The 13,872-nt window shown below is 36.7% G+C and overlaps 2 protein-coding genes across 3 annotated transcripts in view; one reads left to right on the top strand and one right to left on the bottom strand.

The window, feature by feature from the left end:
* LOC120477684 (formin) overlaps nucleotides 1-8,520 on the top strand; it is a 56,235-nt gene extending 47,715 nt beyond the window's left edge. For both annotated transcript variants that reach the window (XM_039669384.2, XM_089120623.1), the window contains 4 exons: nucleotides 1,665-1,716; nucleotides 6,011-6,160; nucleotides 6,647-6,728; nucleotides 7,866-8,520. In XM_039669384.2, coding sequence (XP_039525318.2) covers nucleotides 1,665-1,716; nucleotides 6,011-6,160; nucleotides 6,647-6,728; nucleotides 7,866-7,910 — 329 coding nt within the window. In that variant the 3' untranslated portion in view covers nucleotides 7,911-8,520. The remainder of the gene's footprint in view (nucleotides 1-1,664; nucleotides 1,717-6,010; nucleotides 6,161-6,646; nucleotides 6,729-7,865) is intronic.
* A 197-nt stretch (nucleotides 8,521-8,717) lies between these two features.
* Nucleotides 8,718-12,122, bottom strand: grem1b (gremlin 1b). The gene is made up of 2 exons (XM_039669390.2): nucleotides 11,961-12,122; nucleotides 8,718-10,873 (listed from the first exon to the last, which is right to left on the bottom strand). The coding sequence occupies exon 2, from the start codon at nucleotides 10,866-10,868 to the stop codon at nucleotides 10,347-10,349; it is 522 nt and encodes a 173-aa protein (XP_039525324.2). The 5' UTR covers nucleotides 10,869-10,873; nucleotides 11,961-12,122; the 3' UTR covers nucleotides 8,718-10,346.
* Nucleotides 12,123-13,872: the final 1,750 nt, after the last annotated feature.

The raw sequence follows: 13,872 nt of genomic DNA, 5'->3' as shown, positions 1-13,872 counted from the left end.
AGTCTCTGAGTCACTGAATCACTGAGTCTCTGAGAACTCACCAGCACAGCAGTACTGGGACTGAAACATCACTCCCTCCATCTCTCCCTTCATCTATTTATCATCCCTCCATCCATCTCTGCATCCATCCCTCTATCCCTCCATCCATCTCTCCATCCATCCCTCTATCCATCCCTCCATCCATCTCTCCCTTCATCCATCCATCTATCATCCCTCCCTCTATCCCTCCATCCATCCATTAATTCTCACAGTGGGTAAACCTCATGAAAACGTCTCCAGCAAATATTTCACTCCAAAATCAAAAGAAAAAAGTAAATTTTTATAAGTACAAATGAATGCTATTAGTGCTTTTTAGTAAAATCAGTCATATTTTTAGGACAAAATCAACTCCCACTATTGATTCCAATAGAGCCACGATTCTTTAATAACCATAATTGTTTTATTATTTATCATTTAATAATTGTTATGATATAATTCTGTTTTTAAATCGTATCTCTTATTAGTATTTTGACATATTTTGACACCCAGCGTCATTATTTCACATTAGTGTGTGTGTATAGGGGTGACATATGAGCTGGACATGTTCTTGAGTTCACATGCGGATCTATTGCTCTAATGTAGAGTTTGGTTTGATCTGATGTGGAGCTTTATGAGCACAGGAACTCTTCCGTGCGCGTGTGTGTGTGACCGCAGAGATCCACTCGTGAGAAACCGCAGTCGATTGATGTGTCCGTCTGATTCCATCACACGTGTGTTTTAAAGCGAGGGATCCGTGTTACTCCATAATGAACCCTGAGTCGAGCTCTTTATGGAGAGCGCAGCCGCGAGTGGCTTTTAAAGCCTGAGTTTATTGTCCTTCTCAGCGTGCAGGTCCCATAACTTTCTAGTTAGCCACTACTGGTTTCATGTTTACAGACGGAGCTGAGGAGAAAATTCACACATCCCTCTCCGCGGCGCACACACACACACAGCAAAGAGAGACCACAGGCGCCAGTCCACCCCTGCTGAGACCAACGCCATTGGTCACGGCTCACCCCGTCTTCATTAGCCTGAGACAATCAGCCACACACACACACACACACACACACACACACACGCTCGCGCGCGCTGGGGAAAGCAGAAAGCGCTGTTCACACTCTCCCCCACCAAAAGACCCCCAAACTCGCCTTTGAACAATGTTTCGGAGACTTCCCGCTCTTAAATCAGGGAGTGGGAAAGGTCCCCATCATAGTAAAAAAAGGGGATGAATCTGGAAAATGCAATAAATCTGAGATCATAGGCGCGCTGGCCTGAGATAAATTCTTGCACCTCGGCCCGGCCGCCGCACATCTGCCTTACATTTAGACACTTTTACATGGAGCAGCTCCACGGGAGCCACTAGTGCAACACACACACGTACGTATGCACACACACTCACTCTCTCACATAGACATTCACACACACACACACGCACGGATGGATGCTTGTTTCCGCCTCCAAATAAAAAAATCAAATAATAATAATTCGTGACATTTATATAGCACTTCTCCGGGTACTCAAATCGCCACCACAAAGCTCACAATTTTCTCGCAATTGTCAGTTCACAGTTCTGAGGAAAAAGTCTGAATTGACTGAATTGAAAGTTTCATGTTTTCATCAGCATCTGTGATGTGTTTCGTCCACAGCACAGTCCGAGCACGCGTGTGAAGACGACCGGCTGCGGGCGGCACAGGACAGGTATGAAACACCTTCAGGACACACACACTGCGTCTCCATGTTCACTATCCGTCCTAAACAGTGTGTGAGATTAGAATAAGTGCGTCTCAAAGCACTGTGTGGAGTCCCAGATGCTCCACTATTCCCAGTGGGTTTTCAAAGTGTGGATCCGTCTCCGATAACAGCTGATATTACCCACAATCCACTGCGCTTTGGAGGAGGAACTACAAACATGAATAAAAAGTGATTAAAAACTACAAATCTATAGAGGTTTAGATTATTAGACTAATCAAAAATGACTCCAGTGAAAATCATCTGTTCTCTATGTGATTATATAGTAAAGTGTAAATTATTCCTGTGATCAAATCAATCATTACTCCAGTCTTCAGTGTCACGTGACCCTTCACAAATCACTCTAATATGAGGATCTGATGATCAACAAACATTTATGATTATTATCAGTGTTGAAAACACTTTCATATTTTTGTGAAAACTGATGCATTTAATTTTCAGGATTTTGTGATTAATAGAATGTTCTAGAAAAACAACATTTGTTTGAAATTGACTTTTGATCGATTTAATGCGTCCTTGATGAACCCGAACTCTTGAATGACTCAGATTTGTTTCTGATGCATTCTGGGATTGTTTGATGTGTGAGCAGCAGGTGTGTTTCTGAAGCGTGAGCGTCGTGACGGATGTTTCTGGAGGAGCGTTGTGTTATCATGTGGTCTTATCATGTGTATTTGAGCGTGTCAGACTCCCGACAGAAACACTGTGAGCTGTGTGCGCTGATTTATGTGCAAGCGTTCGACTGCCAGATGCTGCACGACGGAAAATATCTGGAACTTTTCATAGAGGGGGGAAAAGGACAAACAAAGCATATTGATTATTTTTCCTTGTTTAGATTTGAGAGTTTTTTTGTAACCCGAAACAAAACAAAGTGAAATGAAATAAATAAGACGCAGAACATGCACACACAGAATAAAGAAATGACTTCCAGCTAACAGGGACCGTTCTCAGTACAAGAAGTTATGAACAAATGTTCTTCCAGTAACGATAATCGTTAAGAGTTATCTTTAAATATGTTCTCAGAACATTGGCACAAAACATTATTTATATATATATATATATCGTTTTGTTTTTTTCTGAAAGGTTCAGTTGGATGTTCATCTAACATTTTTTAAAGTAGCAAATGTTTGTTTGAGATCATTCAAAAGTAACAATTAGAGAACATTCAAAAGTAACAATTAGAGAACATTCAAAAGTAACAATTAGAGAACATTCAAAATTTACAATCAGAGAACATTCAAAAGTAACAATTAGAGAACATTCAAAAGTAACATTCAGAGAACATTCAAAAGTAACATTCAGAGAACATTCAAAAGTAACAATTAGAGAACATTCAAAAGTAACAATTAGAGAACATTCAAAAGTAACAATTAGAGAACATTCAAAAGTAACAATTAGAGAACATTCAAAAGTAACAATTAGAGAACATTCAAAAGTAACAATTAGAGAATATTCAAAAGTAACAATCAGAGAACATTCAAAAGTAACAATTAGAGAACATTCAAAAGTAACAATTAGAGAACATTCAAAGTAACAATTAGAGAACATTCAAAAGTAACAATTAGAGAACATTCAAAAGTAACATTCAGAGAACATTCAAAAGTAACAATTAGAGAACATTCAAAAGTAACAATTAGAGAACATTCAAAAGTAACAATTAGAGAACATTCAAAAGTAACAATTAGAGAACATTCAAAAGTAACAATTAGAGAACATTCAAAAGTAACAATTAGAGAACATTCAAAAGTAACATTCAGAGAACATTCAAAAGTAACAATTAGAGAACATTCAAAAGTAACAATTAGAGAACATTCAAAAGTAACAATTAGAGAACATTCAAAAGTAACAATCAGAGAATATTCAAAAGTAACAATCAGAGAACATTCAAAAGTAACAATTAGAGAACATTCAAAAGTAACAATTAGAGAACATTCAAAATTTACAATTAGAGAACATTCAAAAGTAACATTCAGAGAACATTCAAAATTTACAATTAGAGAACATTCAAAAGTAATAATCAGAACATTCAAAAGTAACAATCAGAGAACATTCAAAATTTACAATCAGAGAACATTCAAAAGTAATAATCAGAGAACATTCAAAATTTACAATCAGAGAACATTCAAAAGTAATAATCAGAGAACATTCAAAATTTACAATTAGAGAACATTCAAAAGTAACAATTAGAGAATATTCAAAAGTAACAATCAGAGAACATTCAAAAGTAACAATCAGAGAATATTCAAAAGTAACAATCAGAGAACATTCAAAAGTAACAATCAGAGAATATTCAAAAGTAACAATCAGAGAACATTCAAAAGTAACAATCAGAGAATATTCAAAAGTAACAATCAGAGAACATTCAAAAGTAACAATCAGAGAATATTCAAAAGTAACAATCAGAGAACATTCAAAAGTAACAATCAGAGAATATTCAAAAGTAACAATCAGAGAACATTCAAAAGTAACAATCAGAGAACATTCAAAAGTAACGTTCCCATAATGCGTGAGGAATGATGAAATGGAATGTTCAGAAAAACATTCAGAAATAACATTTTCATAACTTAATGGGAATGCAAAACGTACTGAGAACATGTTATGTTTGTCTGGGTATAAAGTGCAGATGTCAGCGTCTGAAGCTCTTCCCTGGAGAGAATCCCGCACATGGACTCCACGCTTGACTCCACCTTAATGAAGGTGTTGAATTGGCCAATATTGATCAAAAGAGCCTGGCAGCCACAAACTCCTTTAATTTCCCTTTAATTTGGTCCCAGAGAAAAGTGTGGCTTTCCCAGAGTTCCCATGGACGCACCTCGTTAAAGTGACCCGCGGGTGATGGATTCGGGATCTGGGTGGGCGTCCACATGTGTCCCGACCCGAGGGCCGGCACCTTTACACACTTCTCCCCGCAGCAAACCTGCTGAACACGATCACGCCTTTGATCTTACAAGAGCTGAGAATCACTGCGGATGATCTACTGGCTTTCTGAGTCACACACGAGGCGAACGATCGGGACGTGTGTGTGTGTGTGTGTGTGTGTGTGTGTGAGATGAGGAGTTGGACTGATTGACAGCCAGAAATCACTGCATGTTTCATGCATTTCCTGCTTAATGCTCAAATCACACGCTGATGCTGTGAAAACAGTTCAGAGATGTACTGGATAAATCAGTGCGGTGTGTGTGTGTGTGTGTGTGAGAGAGAGGGGTTAGAGTGGGGGAGAGAATATAAAGTTTGCACAGTCTAAAAACTGTAATATATTTGTCTAGTAACTGCTGTTTTTGCAGCGTCCAGCGCTGACACACTCCCGCGCGCTGCTCCGTTGAGTGTGTCCGCGGTTCATGTGTGTGTGATCCGTCACACGGTGTCGTTAATCTCACGGTTGGCTTGATTTGCGGCCACTGAACGTGATCTTCCACCACTAATGCCACTTTGTGTTTGGGTTTCTCTTCATGCTGTGTTACCCAGAGCGGGACTAAATCTGGTCATCACGCGTCACACACACACACACACACACACACACACACACACACACACACACACACACACACACACACACACACACACACACACACACACACACACACACACACACACACACATACACACACGCACACACACACACACACACACTTACACTCCTGCTCTGCATTTATAATGAGCACATTATAAACTCTAACTTCTAATTATCATTTTGAACCAATCAAATACGAAACGGCTCATTCTTCCAGATTTCAGTTTATCCGGTAGGATCTGATCTGATTCTTAGAGAATATTTATTAAAGATTATAACATTAATTTCAAATTATGATGGAATTTCTGTGTTTTGGTCCACATAGAGTCACACGCTCTTTTCACATTTTATGCAATGATTTGATCTGTCAATCAGCAGAATCATGGGAAGATTTTTGTCTTTTGATTTAGGGAAATCAGAAAATATATTGTGCATGAATAAAATTATGTCTATTTTATTAATATAGATGGATGGATGGATGGATGGATGGATGGATCGATAGATGGATAGAATGGTTGATTGATTGATTGATTGATTGATTGATTGATTGAAATGTTCAGGATTATTGAGTTTGATCAGTTTCGCAGTATCACAGTAATTATATTCAATAGATATTCACAATAGATTGTGAAGCAGCTTCACAGAAAACGCTCGTTTGAGTGTATTGCATCTTTTCATTTCTTTCCGAGAACAGAGCTGTGTGTGTGATGAGATGTCGTGTGTGTGTCCCTGTAGTTTCCAGGACACGGTGGCGTTCTTCGGGCTCAAGCCTAAGTCTGGCGAGAAGGACGTCTCCCCGAACTACGTGTTCATGCTCTGGTACGAGTTCTGCAACGACTTTAAGAGCAGCTGGACCCGCGAGAACAAGCGCATCTCCAGCGAGAGGTGAGGGACACCAGTGTGTTTAACACACACACACACACGCGCGCACAGGAAAAGCCGAGGGATGTCATAAAGTGTGTCAGTGTGTCGGACCTCGAGCGCTTCTCTTTGATGCTCCTTGTGTCTTCATAACGGTCAAACCGTGCTTATTTTTAGACATTAATATTATTCATATATTATTATATATGATATATGATATATATTATTTTTATATTCATTTGGCAAATACACATTCACATATTTCCATTCGCATATTTTTACAGCCAAACCAGCATTAGTCCGACAGCTTCAACATTTCTCACAGCACAAAAAATCAACTCGTATAATAGGAAAAGTCGACTTGGAACAAACATTCATTCACATTGCGAGGAAAAAGTGTGTTTTGTGTTGATCAGAAGTAACACACACAGGTTTTAGTGAGTAAATGATGACAGAAGGGTTTGTGTTTTTGCTGAATTAATCCTTTCATTTCATTCTCTTTCATTTTAGACTCAAAGAAGCTCAGAAAACAGTCAAAAAAATCACAGCCGAGAAGAAAGTGGAGACGAAGAAGATCAATGAAAACAGCCTGGTGAGAAAACACACACACACACACACTCTTCCTCACATGTGTACAGCTGTTTACACGAGTTTATGACATTAATCATAACACACGTGTTCATTCTCATGTAAATCCAACACCGGCAGGAAGATCTTCAGATTCTGAAGGATAATGTGCTTTAATAGTCACACACGCACACACACACACACACACACACACACACACACACACGAGTTTGATCAAAAGCAAGTCTCTGTGAGCCAGAAGCTCTGGAAGTGAATAACAGCAGAGACTGGGAAATACTGGACATCAAGTACACTTTTATGGTTATTATGTGTGAAGAAAGACTGTTTATTGGTTTCAGTTTGTTATTTGCCTGATTTAAGGACAATAGAATTATTAGTTTTAAACAAGTTTTTAAAAAACTCTTAAAATATTTGTTTTCTCTTTATAATGCCAGGTGTATTAGATAATTTAAGTGATTTTATAATTTAAGTGATCTTATTTTTCATAATTATAACATTCATCTATTATGCTAATTAGATATTATTGTCATAATTTAATTTTTATTATAATAATTTTTTTCAGTTTTCAGTTTAATTAAACAACTTTTTATTTATATATATATTGTTTATTTTATTTTAATACATTATTTTAATTACATATTTATTTATTTTAATTATATTATTGTTCTCAGTTGATATATTCAAATAAATATTTGTATTTTATCTAATTTTTTTTTCAGTTTTTAACCACTATAATTATAATTTTAGATTATTTTTCACACATTCTAATTAGATGAAATTGTATATATACATTATTTTATCTTAACTTAATTTTGTCTGTTTAATTTTACATAATTTTATTTTCATACATTATTTTTAGTATATATTTAATTATAATTATATATATATATATATATATATATATATGTATCTTAATATTTAGATAGTTATTAACTATTGTAATATATTTCTCTAGTAAATAAATGATATTTCTGCTTTCAGATCCTTGAATTCTCCAGATATTTTTGATCTTAGTTTTATTGAATTATGCCTACAGCAGGTTTAATTTCCACGAATGCATGAACTGATGAAACACACGTACACCTTCTGTATTAAAGTGCATTGATGCAGATGTAAGTAAGTTCTGGAATGTGTTTGACAGAAAGAGCGACTGCGTAAGAAAGAAGCCGGCGTGCCGTCCGTCTGAAGCGCTGCTGACCTCAGATCAGCGACAGCAGGACCGGGACACACTCTTCTCAAACACACAGCCGTGCCTCACACTCGCCAAACGCCACTGAGTGAGTCGCTTCTGTTTTATACTAAAACATGTGAAGTGTGTGTGTGTGCGCTGGAAGAGACAATCACTCGCACGCCGTCGGGTTCACACACTTTCCTTCTGTGTGACGCACTTTTACACACTATGCAATATCCTGCGTTTAGAAAAGTGAATCATGTACATTTGCAATGAGCTTTTTTATTTGAGAACATGATGAGAAATGAATCATATTTCAGTGTTCTGTATATTTGATGTGTGTAGATGAGTGAATGAGCGACTCGAAGCCCGATTTATGCACAGGAGGAAGGTTTATTTAAGGAATATGTGTAATAGTGAGAGGGATTTAAGGATGTTTATAAATGGTGAATTCTTTAATTTATCCAGTTATTTTAAGACAAGCCTGAATGTGTTTCCACTGTCAAACTCCTGGAACGTCAGATATTTCTGATTTTAATTGACTTTTTTTTGTGAGACTTTTCATTTATTAGGTGCAATAAACTTTATCCTAAAGGTTTGAAAGATTGTCAAAATTCAAAGAAAATGTGTCTTCTGAATTTTTTTTTCATCTTATAATGAAAGTTTACATTCAAAATCACATTTGACCAATGAAATGATGCTTATCACATTTACATCATCTGTCAGTGTTTCAATAATGCAATATTCGTTTCTAAACGACATAATTTTTCATAATTAGACAGACATAATGTGGTTGAAGCATTTGAGAAAGAGATACAGGTGTAAAAGTTTGATCTTTTATTAATATGATCTTCATACAAGCCATCTATCCACAACATTATACACAGCATCTGTACAACTTAAACCACCATGTGTGATAACTTTGGGTTTCACAACTATAATCTGATATTATAAATAGAGGAATCGATGAAGAAACTCAATCCAGCAGAAACATGAATAACAGTGTCTCGTTCCGTCACATTAAATAAAGTCGTTCCACATAGTGGAAACTATCCGTCCTGAAACACTAGCGTATCGTGCAACAGGTCATGTGTTTCGTTAAATCAACTTAAAAGATGAAACTAAGATATTTAGTGTATAACTATTAGACTTCTCAGAGGGCCGACATTTCTGTATTATGTAATATTCTAATTTTCTGAGATGTTGAATTTGGGGTTTTCATCATCATCACAATCATAACTTTTGCACGATATTCTAATTAGTTGAGTTGACCTGTAGACGTGGAGATATTCTCGGTTATGTGGGTTAATAACAAGCATGATCTCATCAACTGAAGCATATGGCATGCAGAAATCAGTCCTGCATAAATCAATCAGAGTAGAAATCCTCCATGCATCTCTGCATGATTAATAATCATAAAGTGTTGTTTAAAACTAAAGATTAAGATGAAGATGCTTTTCATGCGTAGAAGCTCAGACATGTTTAACACAATCTGATAAACTGGAAAATGAGTTGTGAAAGCTAATATTGAGGTGTGTGCTACTTATGGAAGCACATTTATGACACATATGCCACAATAATCATGCTTTTGTTCGTTGAAATTATGAAATTCTAAGTTAAAAGTCTGATTTAGAAAGTTAGAATTACGACATAAAAAGTCAAACTGATTAATTTTGTGTGTAAATGGGTGCAATTATGAAACATAAAATGACACAAGTTCAATTATGACAGATTTCTGCTTTTGATCAATTATGACTTAAAATGTCAACTTTTTAATCTCATTATGACTTTTTTTATCTGATAATTGACAATTTTCATTTTTAGTATGACATTTTCAACTTTTTATCTCATAATTTACTTATTAGTGTGTGACAATTTTAACTGCCATCATTTTAATTTTCCATCTCAAAATTATGACAGTAAATTTCAACGATTTATCTCATTATGATTTAGTGTGTCATAACCATGTGTTTTCCCATGTGATCAGTGTTCTGTCATTTTTCGACTTTGTCATAATATTGACTTTTTAATCTCATAATTATGACTCATATAGCAGTTTTGACATAGTTTGACAATTTTGACTTTTTATCTCAGTCTATAATTGACTTTGTGTATTGTGTCACAAAATTTGACTGTCATAATTTCAATTTTCTGTCTCAATATTATAACAGTCAATTTCAACTTTCTAAATATTATAATCATGACTGAAGGTCACAATTTTGTGATGTCATAATTTTGTCTTTTTAATCTCATAATGATGGTGTCTTTTCTCATGTGATAACCAGTATTCCCCAGAGCATGTCCCGTGTGCTTCTTCCTCGGTTCTGCTGTGTTCTTACTGTCGGCCCGGTCCAGATCCGGTTCTGCTGTGTTCTTACTGTCGGCCCGGTTCAGATCCGGTTCTGCTGTGTTCCTTCTCTTGCAGTGACCCAGGACCCAGACCCCAGACCCTCAGTCGAGGTCGATGGAGATGCACCGGCACTGCTTGACCCGCTGCACGCGCTTCTTCCGGGTCGGCGGCTGCTGATCGGGGCAGTTCAGGGTGAAGCTCATGGTGGTGAAGCGTTTGGGTTTGCAGAACGAGCAGGACCGGAACGCTCCCTCCTCTCGCCGCACGTGTCTCGGGATGTAGAAGGAGTTGCACTGGCCGTAGCAGAACCGGTTGATGATGGTCCGGCTCACGCACCCCTCCTCGTGGATGGTCTGTTTGAGCGGCTGGGTTTTACACCAGTCCCGCTTCAGGTACCGGCGCTCGGTCACGTGCAGCGCCTCCTGGCTGGACTCCAGAACCTCCTCGGAGCCTCGGCTCCTGCCTCTCGGATGAGGGTTCTGGTTCTGGTTCTGGTCCGACTCGTTCGGGGTGCTCTTGTCCGGGTGAGGGATCGAGCCTCGGTTCCGTTTGGACTCGGTCGGACTCGAGAGCAGAACCCAGGAGAACAGGATCACACACAGGATCTGAACGCTGGAGGCCATCGGCGCTGACGAGAGAACGTCACACATCACAACTCGTAATCATAGTCATCAGATGCTGTACTTTACAATACATCGATGGCTCTGGTACTGTAATCAGCTGGAGTTCATTACTGCCATAATTTGGACTTTCTGTGATAATTGCACATTTTTAATCTCATAATCATGAGTCTTTTGTGACAATTTAGACTGTCATCATTTCAATTTTCTAAGTCAATTATAAAATGAAAGTTGAAATTATGACAGTCATAATTATGAGATTGAATTCAAAATTTTCATACTTAAATCATCATGAAATAAATCAAACTTGTCATGAAATATTCAATTATTTTGACTTTCATAATTTCAATTTTCTATCTCTAAATAAGTCAATTTCAACTTTTTAAATATAATCATGACTGTCACAATTTTAACTTTGTCATAATTGCCCATTTTTAATCTAATAATTATGAGACTTTAATGACAATTTTGACTTTTAATCTCATCATTCATGACTGTCATAATTGCAACTTTTTAATCTCATAATTATGACAATTTTGACTTATCTCATGATTTAGTATGATATTTTCAACTTTTAATCTCATAATTATGACTTCTAATTTTAACTTTAATCTCATTACAACTTTTTATCTCATTATTTGAACGTGGCCATTTGTTGCTTCAAAGTTCAAACAGCATTTAATTAAAAAATGTTTATAAATTAGCATTGAAAATTTTTACAAGATCTGCAAATTGAATCAATGTAATGTCTTCAAATTATATTTATTTTACATAACAAATATTCTTAATTTTAATATTTAGGTACTGAATGACATCCATTTAATAATAATTTATCAATATTATTAAATTACGAGAGCTATGAAGAGTCCAGGCGTGTTTAGAGTTATGAGATATTTGTACTGATATAAACTGGTATCTGAAAATAAAGATTATGAGTGTGTGTGTGTATCGCAGAGCGCGGAGAGGAAGCAGCTCTGAGGTCGTGCGAGTCGCTCTGGATAAAAGCTTCTGCCAAACGCATGAATGTAGAGATAATGTGCTGGACACACACTGCAAACACACACTGCGGATCAGTAACGGTGTAAGATCGCTCACCTGTCGGCGTTGAAGAGCTTCTGCCAGAGAAGATGTTTGTGGAGAGAAGAGCTGTGATCTGTTCCACACACACACACACACACACTCTGACTGCTTACATGTGCACTGCATCTCTAAACACTCCAGCCAGACACAACGCAGGAGGATCAGAGCTATCCGCCCACTCCACACACACACACACACACACACACACACACTCTCTCTCTCATACACACACTCTCTCTTTCTCTCTCTCTTACACACACACACTCTCTCTTTCTCTCTCTCTTACACACACACACACTCAAACTCTCTCTGTCACATACAGATTCACATACACACACACTTGTTCTCTCACAAACACTTACTCACACTCTCTCACACAATCATTATATATATATATATATATATATATATATATATATGTAATATAATGCATGTATCTGGGCGCGCTATGTATGTATAATGAATTCATGCATTATATATATATATATGTGTGTGTGTGTGTGTGTGTGTGTGTGTGCCTGCATGTATGCGTTAAATATGTATGAATGTATGGGCCAATGGCAAAGAAGGATGTCCAAGATGAATAAAAGTGAAAAACTCTTAAAATTATTTTGAATCCATGTTGGTTTCATGAAAATATCTATACTATTTTCTACAACTATGATTTAATTACTACAAAGCTTCATGTGAGTGTACATAATACCATGTATTTTTTTATCAACTTATTTATTTAAAAACAAAAATCTTTCATTCAATAAATTCTGTATGACAATTTAAACAAAAACCTCTTCTGTCAGTCACGTGACACGCGAGAACCTATGGACGTCAAATTAGAGTCCAAAAGGCGCCAAATTTGAATTTATCACCAGCGCGAAGATTTGACGGCTACCGTTACTCTAATCTGGTTTCACACAAAACTATTAACGTTAATTGACTAAATTATATTAATATAATATGAGTCGCGTACTGAGTTTATGATACATTTATTATATTTTTTTGTTGTCAACGTGTCTATTCAATGTAATTTAATGGAAACGAGGAGCTGGCACATATTTTTCCCCTCAGAAGAACGACATCAACGGTGAGTAAATGACGACAGAATCTATATTTGATTTTTTTTTATTTTTTTTTATAAATAAATCAATCCTTAAGGAAAGAAATAATCTGCTTTTAATGTATTTCACTATAGTCCACTTTTTAACAATACATCTGCTCTGAATTGATCGATTCGCACACATTAATTCAGTTGATAATTGTTTAGAGTCGGAGTGTTACGTCAGTTTATTCTCGGCATGTGTTTCTCATTCATCCTCTTTCTTGGCTACAAAACAACTGACCACAAAAATGAATGTACTGTCGTTTTTCATCCATTGTTTCTAACACGTATACATGTCACGAGCCATGTAAAAACATCTAATAAGCTCAAATGTAGTAAAGTCTTTTGTCTTCTGTTTTTCTCAAGGCCAAATTCCTTCCAAATCCCCTCAAATGGAGATGAAAGCGTCAGAATATCAAACCCTCAGTTGTGTTTGGGTCTGTATGGATTTGTCTCCAGGGGAAAATGATCCACAGATTCCCTCAGAAATGAAACTAGCTTGCTATCATATCAGGTTTAATCCTGTCTAGTTGTTATGTAGATCAGTAAATGTTGATGACACAGAGGAGAATTAAGGATCTAATACGGATTTGGAGGATTACATTACAGAGTGCTTGTCCTAAAAAAAATAAAGGTAAGTTTTCCTGTGAAGGATCCTGATTAATCATCAAGACATTTTAATGGCGTTTACAGCTGAAACACAAAACTCCTCCTACACATGGATTTTATGAATATATTGACCTTAAGTGTTTGTTCTGGCAGGAGAAAATTATACAACTTTGGTCTTGTTAAGTCAGGGTTCGTACAGATTCTGTAAAATGAAATTCCAGG

The sequence above is a fragment of the Pimephales promelas genome, chromosome 15, assembly GCF_988280905.1.
Source record: "Pimephales promelas chromosome 15, fPimPro1.hap1.1, whole genome shotgun sequence".
Lineage (NCBI taxonomy): Eukaryota > Metazoa > Chordata > Actinopteri > Cypriniformes > Leuciscidae > Pimephales > Pimephales promelas.
Note: the sequence above shows the minus strand (reverse complement) of the source record. Positions and strands in the feature narration are given on the sequence as shown.